This window comes from Pongo pygmaeus, chromosome 2, assembly GCF_028885625.2.
Source record: "Pongo pygmaeus isolate AG05252 chromosome 2, NHGRI_mPonPyg2-v2.0_pri, whole genome shotgun sequence".
Classification (NCBI taxonomy): domain Eukaryota; kingdom Metazoa; phylum Chordata; class Mammalia; order Primates; family Hominidae; genus Pongo; species Pongo pygmaeus.
The window spans coordinates 961966-988435 of record NC_085930.1 but is presented as its reverse complement, the minus strand read 5'-3'; the positions used below and the strand labels follow the sequence as shown (position 1 = coordinate 988435).

The following is a 26470-nucleotide window of genomic DNA, read 5'->3' as shown; positions in this document are numbered from 1 at the left end:
GCTTTCTTCCCTAGTTAAATAAAGAACATTTCATTAAGAAAGAAGGAGGGTTCAGATGAAGTAGTTATAAAGCCCTTCCCAATGGAAAACTGTTTTTCCCATAATACACATGCCTATGAGTCTTATTTATGGAGTCAAACTTTTCTAGGACCTAAACTCTTTCTTAGATGTAAATCAGTCAGCTTTCAAATTTTCATTAGGGCAGGAGAGGTGACTCGCTCTTTCCCAGTTCCATCTAGGACTATCCAACTCATATTCAAGAGTTTTGTTTTTAAATATCATCTGGCTTTAAAGTTGTATACATTTGAAATTCCCCTTCATACATATACACCCCAGTAAAACAAATTAAATAAAATATACACAATGGGGAATAAAATCCTAGAATAGGTGTCAATGACATGGTTGTTTTCCAGAATGATTCTACTAACATGTCCTCCTAGGGATTTTCTTCTCTTTATCTGAGATGAATCGGTGCTGGGGCTGCATATCGATTTTCTTCTCATGAAGTCTTCTGAGTTTAGAGAGAGGGAAGTCTGGTCCATGTCAATCTCGCTGTCATGGTAACAACCATCGAAGGCCATGGCTTGAACTGCATCAATATTGTACATCCTAGAAATCTGTCAAAAAAACCTTTTTTAAAGTAGGTCTTGAATATGGTTTTACGAATAGGAATTATAGTAAATAATGTTAATAAAGTTAAATATGATTTATCAGAACAGCAAGATAGGCCAATTGGATTTGTTTTTCAACTTATTTTTTCTCTTTATAGAAAATATAGCAGTATCCTCAGTATATATATATTTTTTGGTCCAAAACTAAAACCATGTCATCTGGTGATCCATTTGTGTTTAAATTGGGGATGGGATAGGGAAAGATTTTAGCTGCTCCATTCAAATGCAAATTAGCCAGGCCTTCCCATTTTTGCTTCAGAGCACCTATAAATGATCCTAACATAGCCCAATTAAACAACATAAAACTGGTTTATTTTTCTGAAGGAGCAAATTGTCAATGCTTTCTGGCTCCAGTGCCTGATTGAATCAAAACTAAAATTTTCTTTAAGGTTTTACTCTGAGGAAGATAGTGGTTCTCACTAGTTTAGAGCAGTGTCTACAAAGCAGCTGTTACTAATTGCTCTTGGAGAAAACAAAATCACTTCTTGATTCATAGGGAATTTCAAAAATGAACAAATAGAGAGAGGCTACTACTGGATGAAATTATTCAGAATTCAAATTGGAGGCTGTGGAATAAATTCTGCCAAAACATGTCTTTGATTTATAGTGATTTAAAAACCTAATATTTTACTGAATTCAAAAGACATGAAGACTATTTTGTGCAGTCAGTGAACTAATCAAGGACACATAATTGAGTTATGTTGTCCCTTTTTTTTTAACTTTTAAATTAAAATTTATTATTATTTTTTATTTATTGAGACAGGTTCTCACTCTATCATCTAGGCTGGAGTGCAGTGGTGTGATTATAGCTCACTGCGCCTTGACCTCCTGGGCTCAAATGATCATTCCCACCTCTGCCTCCTGAGTAGCTGGGACTATAGACACACATCACTACACTAGGCTAATTTTTTTTTCACTCATTCTCTTTTATTTAACTTTAAGCAAGGCCTGATCAGAAAGAAGAGCTCAGAGGAGTGAGGAAACACCAACACCAGGGCATATGATTCATCCAAGGCTCACCCGACACCAGTTCCAGCCCGGATGGGGCTTGAAGTGGCTTGGAGTGCCCTGCCATGCTGGGGCAATGGAAAGCATGAAAGCCAAACCTTGGGACCCAAAGAGTAATATGTCTGCGAAGGTACCATCACTGTCAGGCACCCCTTGCAGACGGACGCATAATAGATACATCCCCAGAGACAGTATTTTATTTTATTTTTAGTAGAGACGAGGTCCTGTTATGTTGCTGAAGCTGATCTTGAACTCCTGAGCTTAGGCAATCCTTCTGCCTTGGCCTCCGAAAGTGCTGGGATTACAGGCATGAGCTACCGCACCCAGCCAAGAAAGAAAATAGCTATTTTTCCTCTTTCCGAGCAATGGTCAACACCAGGGATACATTTTCCATAGACCTGCTGTTCTTCCAGTTCTGAGTATCTCGGGGAGAAAGGTGGTTGGAATATGTATATGAACGTGATGGTACTGGGTGGTAGTGGTGTGTGGGGGTGGATAGTGATAACGTGAGATGGATGGTGGTGGTAGGTGATGGAGGTGGTCAATGGTGGTGGTGGGTGGTGGGTGGTGGTGGTGGTGAATGGTGGTGGTGGCTGATAGATGGTGGGTAGTGTTGAGTGGTGGTGGTTATGGTGGTGAGTGGTGGTGGCATGTGGTGGTGGGACTGTTGGTGAATGGTGGTGGTAGGTATTGGTGTCTGGTGGTGATGGTAGATGGTGCTCATGATGGTGGTGTTTGGTAGTGGTGGATGGTGGTCATGGTGGGTGGTGGTAAGTGGTGGTGGTGGATGGTGATGGATGACGGTGAGTGGTGGGTGGTAGGTGGTGAATGGTGGTAGTGGTGGATAGTGGTGGTGGGTGGTGAGTAGGGTAGAGGTAGTGAGTGGGGATGGTGGTGGTGGTGGTAGGTGGTGATGGGGGTGGTAGTTGGCAGTGGTCATGGTTGGTGGTGTTGGTAGGTGGTGCATGGTGGTGCGGGTATATGGTAGTGGTGGTGGGTGGTGAGTGGTGGTGATGGTGGTGGATGGTGTTGGTAATGTTATTGGTGGATCGTGGGTGATGGTAGCAGACGGTGGTGTTGGATAATGGTGGTGGGTGATAGTAGGATGTAGTGGTGGTTGATGGTGGTGGGTGGTGGTTAGTAGTGTTAGTGGATGGTGGTGGTGGTGGATGGTGGTGGTGGATGGTGGTGAACAGTGGTTGATGATGGTATTGGGTGGTGGGGATGGCGGTGGTGGATGTGGGGGATGGTGTGGTGGTAGGTGGTGAGTGGTGGTTGGTAGTAAGTGGTGGTCAGTGGGTGAGTGGGTGGTGTGTGGTGGTGTTGGATGGTGGTTAGGGGTAGATGGTGGTAGTGGGTGGTAAGTGATGGGTGGTGAGTGGTGGTGGTGGGTGGTGGGTGGTGGCGTTGGTGGATGGTGGTAGAGGGTGGATGGTGCTGGGTGGTGGATGATGGTGGTGGGTGGTGGATGGTAGTAGTAATGGTGGTAGGGGGGTGATGAAAACAAGTTTTGCCTGATTTGTTTTCATAGAGAGGAACTCCATAGCGAGGCCTAACACTCCAGCCCTTTCTCATCATCCCTTGGTCACTCTACTGTAGCCGTCTGGGAGAAGAAACTGGCATGTTTGGCTCAGTCCCTTTTGAGTCCTCCATTTGGTGTCTGCATTGGTGTCCAGGTCTCTTCTCTGAAATGAAGTAAAGAGATACTGTCCTTCCAGGGATAGGCCTGAACATTCTTGTTTTGCCAGTGACCAAGACAGTGAGTACATTTAAGCTAGTGATGAAATATTAGTGAGCCTTCCTGCTAACAGATCTAAGCAACATTCTCCAAACTGCTTTACCAATAACAAAGATGACATTGTTATATCCACATATCTGGCTCCCACAACTGGCTGCCTCTCTAATACTGGCTTCCAACTCCATATATATAGAGGAGTGTTATTTATTAGCCCCCAAACCCACAGACATTTCTTCTATCCGGCCCCTCCCATTGCATCCTATTTCTTCCAAGGCATCTCATCCTATTGGATTTGTTCCCACTCTTCCTAGTAATACTCCTATTCCCTCAGGGCAGGTGTTCTGGGCACTACTCACAATAAGAACTTCCATTTGTATAGCACTTTATATTTGCAAAGGTTTTAGGCCCTTTTACTATATCACTTGATCATCATAACAGCCCTGTGAAGTAAACGGGGAAGAAATGACACCATTGTGGAAGCACAGAAGGAGTTTAGGAGACAACCTGGAACACAAAGCTGGGATGTGGTGGATTTGGTTTGCCATCAAGACTTTTTTTTTTTTTAGATGGAGTCTTATTCTGTCGTCCAGCCTGGAGAGCAGTGGTGCAATCACAGCTCACTGCAACCTCGGCCTCCCAGGTTCAAGCAGTTCTCCTGCTTGAGCCTCCTGAGTAGCTGGAATTACAGGTGCCCACCACACGCCCGGCTAATTTTTGTATTTTTAGTAGACATGGGGTTTCATATGTTGGCCAGGCTGGTCTGGAATTCCTGACCTCAAGAAATCCACCTGCCTCAGCCTCCCAAAGTGCTGGGATTACAGGCGTGAGCCACTGTGCCTGGCCTGCCATCACTTCTTCTGACTTCAATCATTTCTTCATTTTGTCCCACAAAGATATGAATGGCAAATAGGACATTCCTTTGAGATAATTGCATTTATTTGAGATAACTGAGGATGCTTAGAATGGTGGTTTCCAGGGCCTGGGGGGAGAGGAATATGGGAAGTTGCTGTTTGATGGGTATAGAGTTTCAGTTTTGCAAGATGAAAGAGCTCTGGAGATTGGTTGCACCACAATGTGAATATACTTAACACTACTGAACTGCACACTTAAAAACAATTCAGATTGTAAAATCTCAGTTATAGTAATTTTACAATTGAGAAGTGAAAAATAATTTTTAAAATGGAGGATGCTTATTACCTGAAAAGAAGTTCTGCATAGTGGGACACAAAAAGATTTTGTATAATATCAACAACTATAAAACAATCAGGCAGTGAGAACATATGTTGCGTGGCAGGTGGGGGCAGGGAATTGTAGATATTTTTGAGTCAAAGGACTAGAAGGAAGTGAGCCAAAAGTACTTCAGTGCCTATTTCTTGTGTTAGCCACTCCTTGTATAAAAACAAAATAAAACACGAAGAAAATTCTTTCCCTCCTTACACATTTTCCCCGTCACCTTTCACTTCACAGACTATCCAAATCATTGCTATTCAGTATGGGTAATAGATCAACAGCATCAGCATCACCTAGAGCTTATTAGAAATTCATAGTCTCAGGTCCCACCCCAAACCTCCTGAATTAGAGTTTAACGAGCACCCAGGTGATGCCTACGCACCACTGCTGCATACTGCTCTAACAGCTCCTGGTTTCCTTACACCTGCATAGCACTCACTGTGGGTATGTAAGTGACAGGCAAACATAGTCACATGCTGCTAGCAAAGAAATGAAAGCATCTGTAAGAAAACAAAATCAGCTGTTATTAGAGCTTTGACTCAAAGGATGTAAAATCAAAGGATGAAGTGAGCATTCCAGATCTGAATTGCAACGGCGGTTCTGTTGGCGGAGAATCTGTTGGCAAATCACTTCATTTCACTAGAACTCTGCTTCTTCATTTATAAAATAGAGATAATAATCTCTGCAAGATCTATACTGGGGGCTGACATGAAGGTTTGGTGTGAGAAGAGGATATAAAAACACCCTGAAAGTATGAGATGCTCTCAGAAGTAGAAAAAATATTAAATAATGTTTGGTTGCATATAAATGCTCATGTGAAAAAAACCAATGTGAATAGATTTCATTGAAGTTATGGGTATATGTGTATAGATATTCTCTGTATAGGAGGTATATGTATACATATATACTGTATGCACATATGTATGTGTGTGTATGTGTGTTTATTCTCTTAAGTGTAGAACTAGAAACAAATGACTCTTATCAGTTAAGTTTCTGAAGTACAATATCTTATGTAAGTTCTTGTAAAAGCAGGAAACTGGTGCCCAAATCCTCTGTGAAATGAAGCAGGTAGAGAGCAATCTATCTACATTTATTAAACAATGTCACAAAAAACATGGATAACATTTAGAGCCCAGAAGGCACCTCATTCCTAGGATACTGTGGGGGGAAGAACCTCCCTTTATGCTCTACCACTCTCCCGAGTGACAAGAAGAGATATATAAATGCTGGCTCTCGATGGAGAGAAACATATCATTTATTGGTTGAGAGCGCACACACAGCCTTTGAAGTCAAGGAGACCCAGAAGCAAAGCCTGATTCCTCTTCGGCTGTGTGACCTTGGCCAAGTTACCACCCAGCTGCATTTATTTCACCTCTGTGAAATGAGGGCGATAAAATACTGACCTTACTATGAGAGTTAACTGACATAATACGTTACATGGTTGGTATGATGCCAATATATAATAAACCCCCATTACATGTTAGCTATTATTATTATCATCATCATCCACTTGAAAGAATGTGGTTTGTATGTCAACCCCTTTTATTCAAAGGGTACAGTTGGGGGAAAGGAGCATATTGAGAGAAATTTTGCACACACAAAAACTCCTGATGAAGGTGAGTGAGGATAAGAAAACAGCCAGCACAGAGCAGAGGGTAAGGTTCAATGTTAAATTGTCACCATACTGTCAACTTGCCTCTTGACAAGCATATGGACTTAATACAAAGGCTTACAACACTGTCAAGAGAGGGCAATAGATAAGGGTAGTCTTTTCCACATTCCCCAAGGGATCTGATAGTCAAAGCAAGGCTGTACCTTTCCTGTCTTCTTGAATTGTTTCCGCTCTTCCACTGTGGTGAGGTAGTTCACAGCTGCATACTCAATGACTGACAGGAACACAAAGAGGGAGCTGACCCACAGGTACACATCCACAGCCTTGAGGTAGGACACCTGGGGCATGGAGGCGCTCACAGCAGTGATGATTGTGGACATGGTCAGCACTGTGGTGATTCCTGTCATTTGAGAATAGTGGCAAGCTCAGTGATATAGCCATTCATTTCCAGGATCTGGTGCTGAATCACACCAGGGGATGCATTTCTAGAACAATATCAACCTGGTGATCCAAGAGGAGGGAAGGTGTGTGCATGTTGACCAAGTATATATCTTGAGCCTAAACAAACACTCTCATCGGATTTTTCTCTCTTTTTCTTGCCCTCACCCTATTGTCCAGAAGGTTTCCCTTCCTCCATTTAAAGCCTTCACAGAAACCAGAGTCTGACGTTTCTGTTTTTCACCCTCAGATGGGCCTCTTTTAAGCATGCCAGAAAGGTAAACATGTATTCAATTAAAAAATATATTCTAAAATCATTTCCTCTAACCTTTCCCATTCTTTCACAATTTTCATTGTTTATAACCTGTCTTTATGTCTACGTTTAATATTTCTTCCTTCCAGGTAGCTTATTTCTTCTTGAAAGGTCTTTAGTAGCATTCAAGATTGCTATTCTCTATATTATCCTTTCACAGAAAATACTTAAAAAGCCATTGTTATTCTCTTTGTCGATTGTTAATGAAACTACAGTTCCATTGATTCTGAGTATAAGTGTGCTAGTAGGGGTTCAATTCATTGTAAATACTTACTGAGCAACAACTAAATTCCAGTCGCTTTTTCCCCTTCCACTCTCTTCCCCATTCCCCTCCTTTCTCTTCCCTTCCCTCCCCCTCTTCCCTTTCCTTCTCTTCCCTTCCTCTCCATTTCTGCTGCCTTCCCTCTTCCCTTTCCTTTTTTCCCTTCTTCCTTTTACTTCTTTGTTCTCTGGCATGATCATCAGAGGTAAGAAGATCAAGGTTCCAGGGGAAAAATGGAGAAAGAAGTGACTCTGAGATTTCCTTAATAAAATGCTGGCCATGAGGAGGGCCATTCAATGTCTACACTAATTTCTCAGAGGGATATTGCAAGAGTACCGCCTGGAGAGAAAGTATACTATTGTAAATATTTGAAATGTACACTGGCTGGCATGGTTTTATTTCTTAATTTCCCACCAGGGAGGTGCAAATGGAATCCTTAATGATTTTTATAAGTTGTGAGGACATTGTAATGTCAACAGACAGAGTCTCAAACAGCAGGAAGAGCACTGTGATTCACTCCTAAATGTACAGCCACAGCATGTGGACTGCTTTCACCAACACCTGTCTATCCTTTCTGTAATAATTCTGTTAGGCTCTCATCTGAGAGAGCCCCATATCAAACACAATGACAATTCTATAGAGCCATTCTATTTCAAATAAAGTTTTTAGTTCGTATGATCAAGATCAACACAACTTGGCAATTTGACAGTACCATAGGAGGACTTGGAATCTCACCTTCACACTGATTTGAACTCCAGAATAAGAAACCTAAATGCTATTCCAGCTCTTAACATTGAACACAGGCCACTGTCTCATCAAGTCCCAGGTTTCCCCCAACAATGGTACTATCAACGATCTGCATATCAGAGGGTGCTGTCTGTATTCCCTGGCTCTAAAACATACTTGCTACATAAACATGAAGCAAAGAATGAACATGAAGCATGGAATTTTATTAAGCATGGAATTTTTATTAACATTACAGGTATAGCTGAAGCCAAGATTATTAAATAAAACCTGCTTGCTTTTATCAAATATCTACCTACCACATATCTAGGTAAATAATTAGCTACACATAACAGAAAAGAAATAGAAGCTGAGAGTGGCTAAGGGATTCCCCCATATTTTGTCAGAGCAGAGTGCAAATTCTGTTCAGAGTGCAGAATTATGCCAAGAGGCACAAAGAAGACACTGTGCCTTTACTGTGCCATACTGATATTTTCAGTATGCCAATGTCTTACTCTGTTCAAGATTTCACTAATAGGAAGTGAAGGAATCATGAACTAATATTCCCACTTAGGTGCTAACCTCATTAGTTTGAATTTTTTTTTTTTTTTTTTGAGGTGTAGTTTTGCTCTTGTCCCCCAGGCTGGAGTACAGTGGCACGATCTCGGCTCACTGTAACCTCCGCCTCCTGGGTTCAAGCGATTCTCCTGCCTCAGCCTCCTGAGTAGCTGAGTAGCATGCGCCACCACCTGGGCTAATTTTGTATTTTTAGTAGAGAGGGAGTTTCTCCATGTTGATTAAGCTGGTCTCAAAATCCCAACCTCAGGTGATCTGCCCCCCTTGGCCTCCCAAAATGCTGGGATTACAGGCATGAGCCACCACACCCAGCTAAAAAATTTTTAATGTCTTCTCTTATTGTTTTTTTTAAGATATAAAAGACAGAACTTATTTTTTTTTTCAATGTGCAGTAATATGGAGCTTAGTGGACAAAATAAGGATTTTGAACAAACACACAAATGTATATGCCTGATTGGTCTCATCATGTATTTGAAATTTATAACTACTGGGCAAATAAAAAGGAATTGTGCTATCTATATTTGCCAGAAAGCAATAAACTATTAATCATTTTCTTTAAAAGGGTGCTTAATCCAAGTAATTGAAAATAGCCTTATTTATTTTAAACCCAGCATTCTAAATTTTCCTTTTTTAAGATGAGCAATAAAAAAAAAAAAAATTAGAGTAGAGAGGAGGGATTGTTGGGTAGGGGGAGTGAATGATGAGAAAACTGAGATGTAAATTCCTAAAGCAATAGAACTTGAAGTCAGGAGTATTATAGCTACATTACATACACTTATTATGTCTTGCGCCACCCCTCAAAAATACATTAATCTTGACAAGTAGTATTCCTTCCAAACCCATTAAAGTTAACATCCCAATAAAGGAGTTTTGAATTATATGAAGCGACCATTTAGTCAAAGGAAGGTCATGTGTTTGGATTAGAAAAATTATCTTCCCCACTACTGATGTTGCTACACATGGTTAGGAAAGTGTTATGAGAAAATATTTAGTCTGACGCTTTGATTCAATTCCCCTGGGCTCTTGCAGCCTCACCATATTAACTTTTAAATGCATGCACGGGGTCTTAAGAACCCTTTAGTCTGGGGGGAATTATTAATCTTTCAGTTTCATTGGCTATTTTTAGCCATGCATGGTGGAGAGTTTTGTTGACTAGTATGATAGCAGCAGGGAAGACAGGCATCACTTATGAAACCACTGAGTTTCTTCACCCCCTCAGTAACTGTGTTGCAGGTAGTTCTTTTGAAGGGAGGGGGTGTTTATATTCACCTTCAAGTGAGTAAAAATATTTTTCATATAGGCCTAGGCAGAAAGAAAATATTACATGATATGAAGGAAAGGAAGGTGGCTTGACATTCCAACATTGCTCAACGACCAGAAACTGACATCCATTTTCTCATGAAGGTGGTGCAAGAGTACAAATAACTGTCATTAGAAATTCTCATAATCTCTGTGATGGTTAAATAAACTGCTCTTATCCAGTTGCCTAAGTACTCACTTTTCCAGCATATGACATATCCTCTGTTAGGAGATGTTTTTTTCTCTGAGAGTGACTACAGGCCTGAAAACTTTGGTTGTCTTCCTCTGCCATATCTGTTTTCCAGTAAAGGAGCCCATTACTTAATTCATTCTATAGAGAATGGCATACCTCATGTAGAGGGATCAAGCAAGAATGATGGAGGCAAAGAAAGAAGGAGGGAAGTGGAAATGAGAGGAGAAAGTATAATGTTTAAATATCCTTGAACAACTTTATAATTGACTCACACTCTCCACACCAAATTGAATGGAGAGACATAATCATATATTTGACCCATCACACATTTCAAGTTATGGTAGCTATTATCTCTTATGAGAATTGCCTAATCACAGTGGATACTTCTATGCTACGCACCCTCTTTTGTTCTTTACCTGAAACATGGCAAATGTGGGAGGGTCTTCACCAGCAAATGAATCATCCTTTATCATTTCCAGTTAGCAACTAAAAATATGGTGGTCTAAACACTGGCAACTTAACAACTACGTACTGAGCATGAACTATGTGCAGGAGGACACTGTGCTACTCACTGAAGGAACAACAACAAAATGGTAATAGTGATCCTAGTCCTTAAGGAGCTCACATTCTAATAGAGGTCAAAAGATAAGCCACTCCTGTCCCACAGCAAAACATGAAATAGAGGAAGTAAGCTACTTAGGAGGTACAGAAAGTGCCACGTGTTCAAAGATGAGAGAGACCATGTGTGCTTGGAGTCATCACTGAAGGCTTTCGGCCATGTAGAGATGGCAGGACTTTGACAGAGAAAGACAGGTGGGGAGGAGGAGCCAATCATAATGCCGAAGGACACAATTCCAGATTCCATAATTCCAAAGGTTGAAATCCCAAAAGATCAAAATCTCTAAAGTCTAAAATACTAAAAATCACAGTCTTGAAAGATCAAAATACTGAAAATATTGTTCTAAAAATAATTTTGAAAAATTTAAAAGATATTTATTTATATTTTAAAAAGGTAATTTATTTAAGAAACATAAAAAAGACATAACACTTCATAAGCCACTTTACACAGTAAAATAAGGCAATAATAACACACGTATTTCTGTAAGCATAAACACTCAGGTATACTAACAACAGTTGCACAGGCATAACAGTTATGAGCAGATGAACTATATTGATACAGAAATAGGTCAAAAGGGAAACATATAAATGCATATCACCATGGTGGGTCATTGTGGGCACCCAGCTTTACAACTGTGGTCATCTGAAACACCATGATGAACAACCTAAGTCTTATGAGGATCGATCAAAAACCATGATGGTCCCCCACCACATATGCAGTCACCCAAAGAGCTGAGATCTCATGAAATTTTATCTTTCACAAATGCAGATGTACAAAAAGGACATGTCTTCATTTACTGAGAAAGTTTCAACATTTTTACATACATGCACAATACTTACACACAAAGTTAATGTGATAATGCACTTTCATGGAGCTAAATTTGCAAAAATGCATAATATAAATTAGAACTCTCTAACAGTCTAACTTCTTTATGTCTCCACTACTAGAAATGATGCAAAGATGAAATACATAGCATAGCAAATTTAATATAATTCTGACAATTAAAAATAGTAAAAAAAAACTTAAGAAAAACAGACCAAAAACCAAAAAGAAAATTTCATATATGAAACAGTGTATAACAGCGATAGGTTATAGGCAATTGCATGAAGATAGTGCATAGTAACTGGCCTAACATGATGTAATTATCCTGTGATTGTGATTTTTGAGATTGTAGACTTGAGGGATTTAGACTTTAGGGATTTTGATCTTTCAGGATTTCAGCATTCAGGATTACGGCATTTGGTATTGTGTCGTTTGAGATTATGATCCAAACCAGTATAATGAATTATGTAAACATTTGGAAGATCTCTGTAACTCAGTGAACCAATATTTTCCAAATGACCAATGCATCAGTGAAATATCTATTCAAAGTATAAGATAGATAGACCAATGGATTGTAATCAAAAGTATAAGATAGACCAATGGATTGTAATCAAAAGTATAAGATAGACCAATGGATTGTAATCAAAAGTATAAGATAGACCAATGGATTGTAATCAAAAGTATAAGATAGACCAATGGATTGTAATCAAAAGTATAAGATAGACCAATGGATTGTAATCAAAAGTATAAGATAGACCAATGGATTGTAATCAAAAGTATAAGATAGACCAATGGATTGTAATCAAAAGTATAAGATAGACCAATGGATTGTAATCTAACAGAGTAGAAAATATTTGTTGACATGGTTTCAGATAGCACATTGCAATTAAACTTTAAGGAACTATCACTTGCTGAGTTTTGGTGTAATGTGAAGGGAGGCTATCCACAATTATCTGGAAAGACTATTAAAATACTACTCCCTTTTCAAACTATGTATCTGATGAGGTCAGATTTCTCCCTATATTTCAACCAAAACCTATTGCAATAGACTGAATGAAGAAACAGAGATAAGAATCCAGCTGCCCTCTATAAAGGTAGACATTAAATATTTGCAAAAATGTTTAAAAATGCCACTCTTCTCACTAAATGTTTTTGTTTTAGAAAAAATAATTATGCTTCATACAATGTTACCATGTTAACTTGTAATGAGTTGATTATTCCTAGTTTTAAGTGAATTAATACCTATTTTCAAATTCTATTTTAACATCTAATATGGCTAATAATGATAGACACGACCCACAGCAACAAAAGCTCTCTAGGGTCCTCGTTAATTTTTAAGAGTATAAATGGGTCCTAAGGCCATAGTTTGAGAATCACTGCCAAAGATTAAGAAGGAAATTGAGGTTTCAATATGAAAGGCTCAACAAACTGGAAGGCCCCGACCAGAATGAGGAAAGTGAAGAGAATAAGTGGCTTCCCTGCTAACCCATTAAAGTAAGTCAGTATTAAGACTCCAACAGTATAATATGAATTAGTTTGAAGGTTCTTTTTTTTCCGTGATGTAAGGGTTTGTCATGAAAAGCTAAATGAGCTTGGGTAATGCATGGGAGAGTGCCTAGAAAGGGAAAAGTTAAGATTTAAAAATAAGGCTATTTATGCTTCATACTTTCACTCTCTTTCCTTACTATCATCCAGCTACAGGTCTGTTGGCACAACCGTCATCCCTGAAGTCTGGGTTCCCAAGGAAAGACTCGGTTCTAAACAGGCTGAATGCTTGTAGTACCTGAAGGTGAAGTCCAGTATACACCTGAAAGTACCCAAATGGAACATGCTTACATAGGGACAGTAGTTGGAATTAAAAAGTTTGTTCCATTTGATAAGAGTCAAAAGTGAGCAGATCCTTGGGAGGGAGTTACTCATGCTTAAAGAGTGGAAGAAAAAGCAGGAAAGAGAAACGGAAAAAAAAAAAGTCTTCGGGAGTAGAAAAAAACTAGACTAGCGGAGAGTATTGAAAACTAATGCATTGTGTGTGCAGTTGGTTTTATCCAACACTATGGGCCAGGCATCAAGCTAGGCTGTTGACATGATTAAACTAATTAATTCTCCCATTTAATTCTCACAGTGACCTTTAGGAGGTGGTATGAACAATTTCATTTTGCAGATGAGGAAGATGAGGCTGGAACTCTTGACCACTAAAGTTGGTCCTAGATTTGGAGAGGATGCCTAATAATGTCAAATGCTGTGGAGAAGGTGAAGGAAGGAGGCAGAAGAGAAAAGGTAAGTGGGACAGATGAATAGGTATTCATAGGGACCTTCCAGAGAACTGGGCAGCTAAGCATTTGCAAAGAGCTAGGGAAGAAGAGGGCAAAGCATCTTTGAAAAAAAAGTGAGGGTGGTAGGAAGCAAAAGCCTGAGAGGGTAACAGTTTTATAGGAATACTACTGTTCTCTTAAAATAATTTTTTTAAAAAGTGGGAGAGGGACACATGATTTGCATGCATTTTACATAAATCTGCATAGCAATTTCCTAACCCTAAGGGAGCAGATGTGGTTGCAAGAAGCAGAGAATTTCAAGGATGTCTTAAAAGTGTTTTAGTGTTCCCAATTCACTCCACCCTTCCATGGAAGTAGCTCTTATTGCTGTCATTTTCACAGTATAGAGCAGAGCAGTCAACTTCAGAAATCTGATTGAAAATCATGTTCATAAACCTTTATAGACTGAGTGCTTTTCTCATTGTGTCTAGAGGGCTGGAAATGTGTCCTTGGTCTTGTGTTTGGGTCTATGCTGCCACACTGCAGTACTGAGGTTAGGGCACCTGCTCTGATGTGAAGAAACAGTTCAAATAATTTAATTACTTATTCAGATGGTATTTTTTCCTTGAAGATATTCAAGTCTCAAATGGTTGTAGCTTGAATATTTTAATAGGGAAAGGAGGTGAGCAAATTGTTAATATTAATAATTTATGTCTTTCAAATGATCTTTTGAAGTATGCATATAATTTGTGAACATTAACTTACAAACCACCCTTTCTGGAATGAATTGTGTGATAATTACAATAATTGTAACAATGATTATAATAATAACAATCTTCTCTCTAGATAGAGCATTACAAATGAAAGAACAAAATCAGATAAAATGAGGGGGCTCTGCCCTGACCAGCAAAAAAGGCAAGTGGGATTATCTCTTGGGTTCTCATTAAGTAACATGTCATCTAAGTGCTTAGCTTGGTATCTTCTACTTTCTAAGATCTCAATAACTGCTAAGTGGGTCTGAAATGGTTCCCATAAATCAGTGTGTGTGACAGAAGCATATAGCATGTTAGACGGTGTAGATAATCACTCCTGTGTAGTGACTTAATGAGGCTGGCAACGTCTCTCCACCTAAAATCTCTTGCCAACTAATATGCCACTGTACCTGAAATTCCACTGTGGTTGATTCTGATTTTGGCCTTTTAGTTAAGTCCTAATTTCTAATCAGTATTCATATTTTCAAATTCAAGCATCCCTTCCACGTTCTTGTTAACCCACCAAGGTAATTTGTTATTAATACACTAAGAGTATAGTGTGAATTAGTTTGAAGGTTTTCCTTTCTGTGATATAAGGGTTTGTCCTGAAAAGCTAAGTGGACTTGTATAATGCATGGGGAGGTTCCCTTAAAAAAGAAAAGAGATAAGCTTTAAAAGTGAGGCTGTTTATGCTTCATAATTTCACCCCCTTTCTTTACTATCACCCAACTGCAGGTCAGTCAGCAAAGACTTCATCCCTAAAATCCGGGTTCCCAAGGAAAGAACTCAATTACAATTTGCCCTTGAGGATGTCAAGATCGATACTGCAACCTGGATGTTCATCTCTGACTATCCCTACTAAACCACCACTCTCTTTTCCTCTCCATGTATGACCCATTTTATTTACCTCCCTTGAACTTTCTCCCATGTTAACATTTTATAAAGATGGGGAAAGATTTACCCAGGGAAACTCTTGCAGGAACAGCTCTTCGGTCAATCCAAAATGAAACCCATGAAAGCATCACCATCAATATGGCTGGGAAATAGGTTTGCAGCACAAAGAAGAAAACATGCCTCCTTAGCACAAAGTTGATGAAAAGCCTATTGTACCAACCTATGGAAAAAAGCCAAAGTTTTCATTAGAGCAAGCTTCCCCTTAGCAACACTGCACTTAGTGAAATGACCTGCTTCTTTAGACTCCAAGCTCTTGGGGACATGGAATTTGACATACTCATCTCCATTTAGTTGGGCCTGGCGCTCCATCAACGTTTGTTCAACCAGCTGAACTGCAGTCTGTTTAATTATTTGACTCAAAGATCCCCTTTAACTTCCAAACCCACAGTTCAGGGATGAATAGTGGTTATATTTTGTGGGATGGCCTCTAAAGATCTTTCTCCACAATATACTGTATTGTGGCGTTTCTGCAAGAGGGAAAGTCTTCAATACATGACCAATAATGGCATAAAAGAGCCAATAAACAATTTATTAGCTATAACAAATGAAAAGAGACATTTTTCTGAATGAAAAGATTCACAGTAGGTACTAGGTCATTGGATTTTGACCTGAGATGGAGACAGCTGGGGATTCAAAGGAGAAAAACAGCATCCATAAGCTAGTTTTATAATTTTAAAGTCTCACAAATACCATAATTTGTGTATGATGAATCTGCAAAAAAGTAACCAACTGATGTTTCTTTGCTTCTTATTGAAATTGTATAAACTCATGTTGGTAATATTAATTGTGCTAATTAAAAGCACCATTTGTGGTCACATCCACACACACATTTTATTCAGGTTTACCTCTCCCATTGACTACAAGGAAGTTTAAAGCCGAATTTTCAGACATCTACAGGACTTCTCTGAGCACCATTCTTTAATGACCACATACCAGGATATATATATAATACCTTATCCTTGTTTTTCTTTTCTCATACATTTCTAATTTATATTACCTTGCTTTATTTCACAATAACTATGTGCTAATCTTGTTAAATCTTTACTAAAATAAGGCAATACACGAGGAAACATGGAAATACATCTTTTGTGAATAAGTAGATTATTTTTTCTATGATAAATGCTGTTTATTTTCAAATAACATTATTCAAAACACAGGGACTATAGGTCAAAAGTTATAAAATAAAAATCATAGGTATTGCAGAGTTGGAAAACCCTTCTGCTAGTCTCAGCAGTAATTTCTTAGAAACCCAAGACGGCAATCCTATTAGATGGATCACTTAAGTACTTAGGCATTTGGCCTAAGAAATACACCTGGCCAACCCACACTGAACTGGCAGACTCTACTCTTAGAATCCTATTCTCAATTAAATACTCATTATCTTTTTCTTCCTTACCTAGTTCTGAGCTTCTAACAGTCAGTTTATGTATGTTCAAGAATACCAAACAATTTTATTACCAGGAGAATAAAATATACATCACATAGTACATTATAAAGTTAAAATATAAATTATTTTTAAGCTTCTCATTGTCTTGTATCACCTATATCACAGCCCTAGTTTATTACTGTGTACCACTGAGCATTTCAGTGATGGCTGTAGAGTACAATAACAGCTCTCTGACCTTACAACTTTATATAACTACTGTGAGGTTAAAAGAAATAAGGAAAACCTGTGAAAAAAATTCAAAAGAAAGACAGTATTAATGTATATGGTTTTCTGTTCATTATTAACTTGAAATAAAATTAGTTAACTGCATCCTTTCTTTATTCATAATTTTCTGAAGAACAGTTGTCTTTTTTTTGTTGTTGTTGTTGGGTGGCGGCGGGGAGGAGTAACCAGGAAGTAAAACTGTGGCTCTGTCTTGTGGTGTTAGACTGGGGGTGGTATTTTAGTTGAACCTCCAGGTCATGGGGAGTCTATTTCCCTATCAGGAAAGGTGGTGCTGCCTTGGAACGTTGTGGAGCCTTCATTTTGGGTAGTACAATAAAGAGTCTGATTCTATTTTTGATGTTTGACTGCTAAAAGCTCTCAAGCCCAACTTCTCCTTCTGCCCTACATCTGAGCAAGTTAATAAAAAGCCTAAGTCTCCCTTTTTTGGCACCTGTGAAAAGTTCAAACCGTGCATCTTGTCCCACAACAGGCAGCCTTCACCCTAGCTGCACCCCCTAGCTACCATAAAAACTCAAGCCAGTAGCCCCTTCCTGTTCTCTCAAGCCATTTTTCATTTCAGATCTGCTTGGGAGCCTGCCCATCTCTCTCTAGAAAGCCTCATTATGTGAGTAATAAATCACTTCATACCCTTTTGTCATGTGTATGGCATCATCAGTTTTGGCATCTAAACTAAATTTTGGATGGGGACGGGTACATCTGCCTCCATCAGTTTGCCATACAGTAGAAAGATGAGGAGTTAATAAAAGAGAGAAAAAGGCTAGAGAGTTGGCACCCAGGGAAATGGAGGACTGGGCCAGTATATGGGGAGTCAGTCCCAAGACAAGAATAAAGAAGGTTTTTATACCTAGAGACAGTCACCTTCAATGGCCCTTTGAAAGTAGGCCTTAATACTCTCTATGAAAAGGATCAAGATAATGTAGATGAACATAGGGTGATGATGACAGCTAGTAACTAATATTTATTGAGCCTCTACTATATGGCAGATAACATTCTAAGGTACTTAACTATATGACATCATGTATCCTCACAACCCTATGATGTAGAGAGTATTACGAAACCCATTTAAAGATGAGAAAGTTAAGGGTTAGAGAGATTAAGCAACTTGTCCAAGGTCACGTTGCTAATAAAAGATAGAGACAAGGTTTGAACTTACGCAGTCTGTTTCTACTGCTTACACATTTAGCCACTAGATTATGCTACGATAAAGAATAATTATTCAATGCATCCCTTAGGGGCAGGAGTCATTTCTTTTTTCTTTGTAAATTTATAGTGCATGATTTTGAGGATTTTGAGAAAGGGATCAGGAGGCAGCCCTCATCTGCTTGTTAATGTTGCCAGGTCGTGGTGATTTTTGAACAGTGGCAACGGTAGTGGTGAAGGCCAAGAAAAAAAAAAACACCCTGTTGTTCAGCTATAAAATGGAAACTAAGGTCCTATAACTATATTTCTGACTCTTATAGCCAGAGTCAGATGTATAGTTTTTCTATATACCTGGGAATGGTGGTTGTGGCTGGTAGTTGTAAGGATAGGAGTGAAGAAAACAAATCAAAAATTATTTTTGAGGAAGCTAAAATATTTAAACAGGAAACTAATCTGAAAAAGACACTTGGGTTTGTCAGAAGATTATGTTTAACGATTCGTGGATAATATGAGGCAGAGCTATCACATGCTCATGAGCTAAGATAAGTTTCTAAATGTAATCTTTCCGAAACCTAAGGGATGGTTAAATGAACCCAGATATGATTATTAATTTGATATTTGAATACAACTTCCAAAATGCCTCCCTTCTGCATTTTTCCTACCAATCTCTGTCATTAAAAAAAATGGGTATATTGTAACAAATTAAAAAATACAAGTGTTGAAAATCTCTCCAATTTGTACCTGCTTCTCAGAGGTATCTATTGTTAACCTTTCTAGGCTTTTAACACACACACACACGATATGCACACATATGTATATAAACACTCATAAATATGTATAAATACGTTCTTCAATAACAATTATGGGATTTTAAAAATATATTCTTCCATAACTTGCTTTTAAAGAATATTAGTGTATTATGGATAACTCTCCATCTCATGTTACACAAAGCATGTACATTTGAACCTAATTCTAATTTTTTTTCATTTTTCTTAGGAACCAAAATGATATTTGTTAAAAATGTAACTACGTTTGAACGTTAAATATTTGTAAGTTCATTTTAAAATGCAAGCATCTTTGTAAGCAGTAAGTTTTTCCATGCCAGTATTTTCCTGGCTTTAGAGAGATTCTAAAACATGACCAGAAAAAGATAAAAATCAACTAGTGTTGGAGCTGCCTGGTAGGGCTCAAAAAGTCTGACAAGCACAAATAAAATTATGGTAGAGCAAATGGAATGATTTAGTGGTAAAGTCAGAATTTTGAAGTGAAATTTAACTTCTTGTTAGGAAGATGGTTGGATATATGTTAATGGATAGTTGTGCTTCAAAAGCTAAAGAAATGCCATTGTTATTATTGTATATTTTGTATATGTTCTGTGCAGGAGACAATTCTTTTGGATTTCTATGCTTCATATATATTACATTGTATTAGCATTAAACATTGCAAATATCTATTTACAATTTATCATATGCCAAAGTTATTTTTCATTTTAGCAATAGTAAAATGAAAACACATCCTATAAATTATACTTCACATATACCATGGTTCATTGCATACATTCTTTTATTTAAATATTAATTTAATTTAGGATTAACTAAGAACATTAAAAATCCTGATAAATATATGCCTATATTTATTCATATAGAGAAAGACAAAGTGAGAAAAGGAGGACAAGAAGGAGGAGCAGAAAAATATACCAAAATAATAATATAGTTTATTTCTATGAGGTAGGATTACAAAGAGATTTTCCTTTAAATTTTTCTGAGGTCTCTTCAAATTATCTAACATTTATTCATTCATTCAATAATTAGCCTTTGAACATCTACTATGAGCCAGGGATATATCAGTGATCAAAACAAATAAATATGTGTTACTTACATAATCAGAAAAGGCAATAAACATGATTAAAATTGAGAGCATCATTTGCTGAATCCCAAGCAATGTAGACAAATAATGGAGTGAAATAGAGAATTTCTTCTGGGTCTAAATAGATAAATAGCTGTTGTTCCTAGAGAATCATTTAACTTCTCTGCAATGTCAACTTCTACTTCTCTCTTAAAGCTGCAGGTTTTAGATAAAAACTTGATAACTACTCTCCAAGATCTAAGAACAGAGTGGAGAATCTTTGAGGAGAAAAGACACCACTATCAAGGCACAGTAGGTAAAGCATTCTAGCCAGGACAGCTCTGAAACTCAGGGACAGCTGTTGGCACACTTTCTGGCTGGCCTAAGCATGGCTGCATTGAATCTGAAGTGGCATTTTATATGGATTTGGCCTAAAATGACCCAGAATATTAATATCCAGAAGGGGAATGGCAGTGGAGGGTGAGGAGGGTAGAGGGGAACCGAAGGAGGCTGCTTCCAACTTTAGTCAATGGGGATCACATTTAACTTTAAAAGGTGTCTTGGATAAAAGTTGTCAATTCAGAAATATATCTGTCATAGTAAAGAGTACTATATAGGTCCAATTTTGGATGGGTTTTCTGTTTGGGGCAATGATACACTTTATGGATGGATTCATTTAGCTGATTTTTATTGAGCATCTATCATGTACCAAGAACGTTGGTTTGGTTAGGAAAGCACTGTTTGAGAAGCTGTTTGAACAAAGCTCTGACTGAAATGAGGGAGAAGGGCATAAGAATATTGGGGGAAAGCACTCCAGGCAGAGGGAGGAGAAGGCCAAGCAGAGGCCCTGCAGATGGAATGAGGCGGGCAAGCAAAAAGACCAGTGTCGGGAGAGTAGCAGGTGGTGAGGGGCAGAGGGAGTGGGTAAGTCCCACATTAGGCAGGAGACTGATCACGTTGAGAAACTTCAATTTGTTGTAAATGTGATGGAAAGACACTGGAAAGTTTAGAACAGGAAAGAATTGTGAACTTTGTGTTCCAAAGAGATTACTCTGTCTGCTGTATTGAGACTGGAGAAGTCAAGAATGGAAGCAAGGCATCTAGTTAGAGGTGGCTGCATGAGTGGGAAAGAAACGACATATGGAAAGGTGGAGCTTGCTCCCTGTAAAAGGAGAGGAATGATGGTGCTGGACAAAGGGGACGCTCGCTTGGATTCCGGCCTTTTCACATGTTGTGGTGCTTTGCAAACAGTAGATGTCCAATAAATGCTGATGAATCACCCATGTAAAATGCTGTACCTGTGCTGCTATAGAACGCTAATCCACTGGATGCACTGAAGTCTTCAATGAAGAACTGAGAAAGGGACATATGCTCTTCAGCATTTAAGGACTTGTTTCCATGTTTCCAGTATAGCATTAGGTCGTCCTCATTGTAGGCATCTAAAACATGAAAATATCAGTCTTGTAAGTGGAATAAGCTCTTGTAAGCTCAATGAGTTCTATAACCATGTCTTATGTGGCTCTGTATCCTTAGTGCCTACTCCAATGACATGTACATATTAGGTGATAAAAATATGTTTGCCAATGGACTAATCAAACACACACTTTTAGGAGGAGGAAAAAGAATCTCTAAAAGTTAGACCCTGATGACTAGTATAGTGTGGATCTTGTGCCCACACAATGAATTGAAACTCCCCAGATAGCTGGTCCCATATTTGTGTGCATTCTCTTAGAGTATTAAGCCAGGCTTCAGAGTGACACCACAGCATCCTCTCACTGTCACAGGCCTGACTCCAGGCTGTTAGTCCCCATTTGTTTTTAGTTTTCTTGGATGAAATTCCAAAATGGGCCAATCTTACAAGAAATTTTCTAAAGTCAAATAGTGGTATGGAAAATTTCGAATGGATCTGGGGTGGAGCATCTGTGGAGTAGACATCTGGTGAGATTTCCAGCATTTTAGACAAATTTTCAAAAATTGCAGTCAGCTTTTAAGATCTATCAAAAATAGCTGATTGGTAAAAGTGATTGACAGCTCAGATGCCCTGTGATGGGGCTTTGATTAGGGGGTCTATGTCTAGAGTTAGATTTTTCTAGGGAATCCAAGTCTACTTAATGAAGGATTGTGATTCATCTGGGAATGTGAATTCCAGAGCTTTCCAAATGTGGAAAGTCTGCGTCAGTCTATGTAACAACATTAGCAAGAATAGACTTTTTAGGGAGCTGTTCCTTTATTGTGGAAACTATAGAATATGCAATTATCAAAACACTTTTCCCCTGAACCTTCTCCTTTAACAGACAAACTGCCATCAACCTTCATAAAAAACAGAAACCAAAAAAAAAAAAAAAAAAGAACCCACAATTATTTTGGTTTTGGATAAATATACCAGTATTTTAAAATGCTTGTTAAGAGCATGCTTATTTACATGTAAGTATGTGATGGTGTGTTCAAATGATGTGCACTCACTCCACCAGGAAGTGAGACTTACAGCTTTCCAGTTCAAGAGAACAATTTTGAGTGTCAAGAGGAAACCTGCTGAAATCCATAAAGCACATGGCCGAAACCGTTATCCTATAAAAAGAATGAGAAAAAGAAAACTGCAGATAATTTAACCATCTGGCCAAATGAGCATGCAACATTGAAGCTTTCTTACTGTTTGCTGGTTCTGTGTGTCTTTCAAGAATAATGCAAAACAGGCAGTATTATCTTCTGTCCAAATAACACGCAAGGAAGCAAACTCAGGAGGGTAGATGATTTTCTTAAGACACAGAGTCAATGAGTGAATTCAGCTCTCATACCTGCTTCTGTGTTCACCATTTCCTGATCAGCCCCCTCTGTGTTTTCTGGCTCTGATATCTCTAGAAAAACATTCTTCAAAGTGAGAAGACTTTTAAATAGATTTAAATATTTTTTGCTTTCTGGAAGATCCACACATAAATAGTCTGTAGTAACAAAGGGTGGGAATGGTGGCAATAAAAACCTGAAGTTAAAGGTTTCCTTCACAAAGCAAGTTTACCCGAGGATATTCTCTTTCCAGTAGTGAGTGAAAAGCCTGGAGCATTCTTAGTTATAGATCTATGTGCACAATGCATAATTCAGGTAGTGTTAAGCCAAAAGGCTTGCATACTGATGAGAATTGTTTTTTCAAATTTTATATCCTCCTAGATTTTCCTAGCTTCAGGCAGAGGCTGCTGTACTATGATCTTGCCTCAAAGTAGAAACTTTGGTACTCACAATAGCAGATCAGGGGTTCATAAAAGGCCCCTGAGCAGGTTTACAAAAAACAAAGGCAACAGATGCTCCTACCTGTGGTGCCCTTGAGTTAATCAGAGGAGTAGGGACATTTTATCTTCTTGTGGGCTAATTCTACTGTCAATAGTCGTGCAACAAAACATCAAGCCAAGGATTCATTTTGGTGTATTCCTAGAACTTTAAACTTAGAAAGGACCTTCTGAGGTGTTTCAGTCCATTTCCTTCATAGTACATGTGAGTGACTTAATGACCAAGGAGGCTAGGTGGCTAGCTAGTGTCAGAACCAAGCTGGAACCAGGGGATCTGGCTCTGGGCTTGGATTGGCTCTGCTGTTGGCTGGAAGAGCTGTGCTGACAACAATTTTGAGTTCCTCCTGTGTTAGAGGATCTCCAAGACCACTCTCAGGGTCCATGATTCACTAGAATGACTCGCAGAACCCAGCAAAGCTGTTGTACTCTTGGTTACTTATATTATAATGAAAGGACACAGATGAAAATCAATAGTTAGAAAAGGGGCACAGGGCAGAGTCCAGGAGAGACCAGGAACACATTTCCAGTTGTCCTCTCCTAATGGAGTTATGTGGATGGTGCTTAATTCTCTCAGCAATGATATGTGACAACACCCTGGGGACATTATCAACTAAGGAAGCTCACCCAAGCCTTGGTATCTACACTTTCAACTGAGAGTAGCCACATAGTAATGACTGACCACCCACATGGCTGACCTTAGTCTCCAGCCCCTCCAGAGGTGAAGCTGATATCTAGTGGCTCAAAGTCTCCACTGTAAATCACATTGTTAGCAGAAACTATCTGGCTCAGCCCCCAACCCCAAAGTAAACAAAGATACTCTCATCAGTTAGGATATTCCAAGGGGTTAGAGGTTACCCTGCAACAGCCTGGCAAGGGCCAAATATTTCCTGGAATGTGCAGGGTAAGAAAAATCCACTGAATGAATTATTTACTGGACCTCCCCCCACCAAAATTAATTTAAAACAATTGATTCTTTGTCCAGATAGTGCCGTTCTGCTCCTGATTCCTACTGAGGCTTGACTCCAGTATGTATGAGTCCTATGCTACTCCTGATTTAAAAGTCCTATTGAGGCCAGGCACCATGGCTCACGCCTGTAACCCCAGCACTTTGGGAGGCCAAGGCGGGCAGATCATTTGAGGTCAGGAGTTCGAGGCCAGCCTGGCAAACATGGTGAAACCTTGTCTCTACTAAAAATACAAAAATTAGCTGGGCATGGTGGCGGGCACCTGTGATTCCAGCTACTCAGGAGGCTGAGGCAGGAGAACCACTTGAACCCAGAAGGCAGAGGCTGCAGTGAGCTGAGATTGTGCCACTGCACCCCAGCCTGGGTGACACAGTGAGGCCCTGTTCCTTCCCCTAAACCCCCCCAAAAAACCCATTGAAAGTGATATTTTCCTTTAATTGCAATTTAAAAAACATTGACAGCATTTATAAAATGCCTGGCAACAGCTCTGTGCTGAAGTGGGTAAGGTATTTGTAACAAGCAAAAATAATCTGTATGAGTATCCTACTGCTGCTGTAACAAATTACTACAAATTTTGTGGTTTAATACAACAGAAATTTATTCTCTCACAGATTTGGAGGCTAGAACCCTGAAATCAGTATCATGGAGCTGAAATCAAAGTGTCATAAAGGCCCTTCGCTCTTAGCAGCTCTAGGGGGATAATCCATGTGTCCTATAGCTTCTGGTGGCTGCCAACGTTCCTTAACTTATGACCACATTGCCTCCTCTTCTTTTGTATGCATGAAATTTTCCTCTACCTTTCTATTATAAGCTTACTTTTGATTGCATTTAAGTCCCAACCAGATAATCCAGATAATTTTTTCCCTATTTCAAGATCCTTAACTTAATCATGTCTGCAAGGATTCTTTTTTTTTCTTTTTCGGTCATATATGATAAGCTCCACAGGTTCCAGGAATTAGGACATGGATATCTTTTGGGGCATCATTTTTTCACCCTACTTTAGAATTTTTCTAAGGTTTGTAGGACATTTAAAAAAGCTGAGTTGCTTGGGTTTACCAAACATTTTTAGAATTATCCATGATAAGCCACTCAATGTGCACAGAACTCATTTGACTAAAAGAAAATATGGAACATTCAAAAGGGAGGGCTGTTATAGCAAACTGTTGGAATGCGCATTTTAGAATTAAAAGAAAAGAAAAAGAGAGCAAATTGCTGTTAGCTTGAATGATAGCCATGCCTTCTCATGAAAAATGAAGGAGACAATTAAGAAAAGTTATTTAGCTAATCCAAGTTTCCAAAACTGTTTGGTGGGGTGCCAAGGTGGGGTGGAGTTGGTGAGGAGGAAAACAGGCTTGTTTACCTATAATATTGTGTGCCAGATTTTAGGATTTCCATAATTCAGCTCCATTCTATTTGTCCAACTGACATATACCCAGAGTGGGTATAGTTAGAATAGAAAATCATTTTTTAAAATCTGGATGTTAGAACCAGGGGAAAATCACATCGTATGCTTGTGTCCCAATCTCCAGCAGCATTAACAGACAGCAACATTGTGAGTTTCATCTGAAATGAGCATCATCAGCTTTGGTGCAGATGGCTGCAGTACAAGGAAGCCAAAGGTGATAGGCAGCTTTCCTTACCTGAGACTTAGGAGGACGTTTCCATCAGGGTGTACGCGTAGCATGATATTCTCCATAGTTGTATCATGGATGAAGGATCTTTTAGAGTGGACAAAAAAGATATCAGGCACCCAGATCTTTCTGGTCAATCTGTGATCAAATGTCATGCTTTTGTTTGCTGTGCTAGGAAAGGAGAGCCTCTCGTCTTTCCAGTAATGTCTGAGATAAAAAGTCATTGTAAAGTCCTAGACAGAGAGAAAAAGAGACCAAAAAAACCAGTAGGAATATGGTTCAGGATGACCACTCAACACTATTAGTCCCAGGACTCATTCCTATGGTGTTAATGACTTTTAAGTGAATGGTTAATATTGTAGTTTCAGGTAGATCTAGGATGAAGCTAAGGAGGTTATGCTTTGAGCTTCTCCTTCACATGGAGCCTAGTGAATGTTGAGAATTTCTGGGAGTTATAACAGAATATTCAAGTTGGGG

General features: G+C 38.9%; 1 protein-coding gene across 1 annotated transcript in view; it reads right to left on the bottom strand.

Annotated features, from left to right (window-relative positions):
- Window positions 1-317: 317 nt before the first annotated feature.
- Window positions 318-26470, bottom strand: part of GABRR3 (gamma-aminobutyric acid type A receptor subunit rho3) — a 48520-nt gene continuing 22367 nt past the window's right edge. Inside the window, exons 4-9 of the mRNA XM_054482781.1 lie at window positions 26003-26226; window positions 22605-22687; window positions 21418-21558; window positions 15470-15622; window positions 6463-6659; window positions 318-617 (exon numbers count right to left, since the gene is read on the bottom strand). Of these exons, the coding sequence (XP_054338756.1) occupies window positions 318-617; window positions 6463-6659; window positions 15470-15622; window positions 21418-21558; window positions 22605-22687; window positions 26003-26226 (1098 nt within the window). The remainder of the gene's footprint in view (window positions 618-6462; window positions 6660-15469; window positions 15623-21417; window positions 21559-22604; window positions 22688-26002; window positions 26227-26470) is intronic.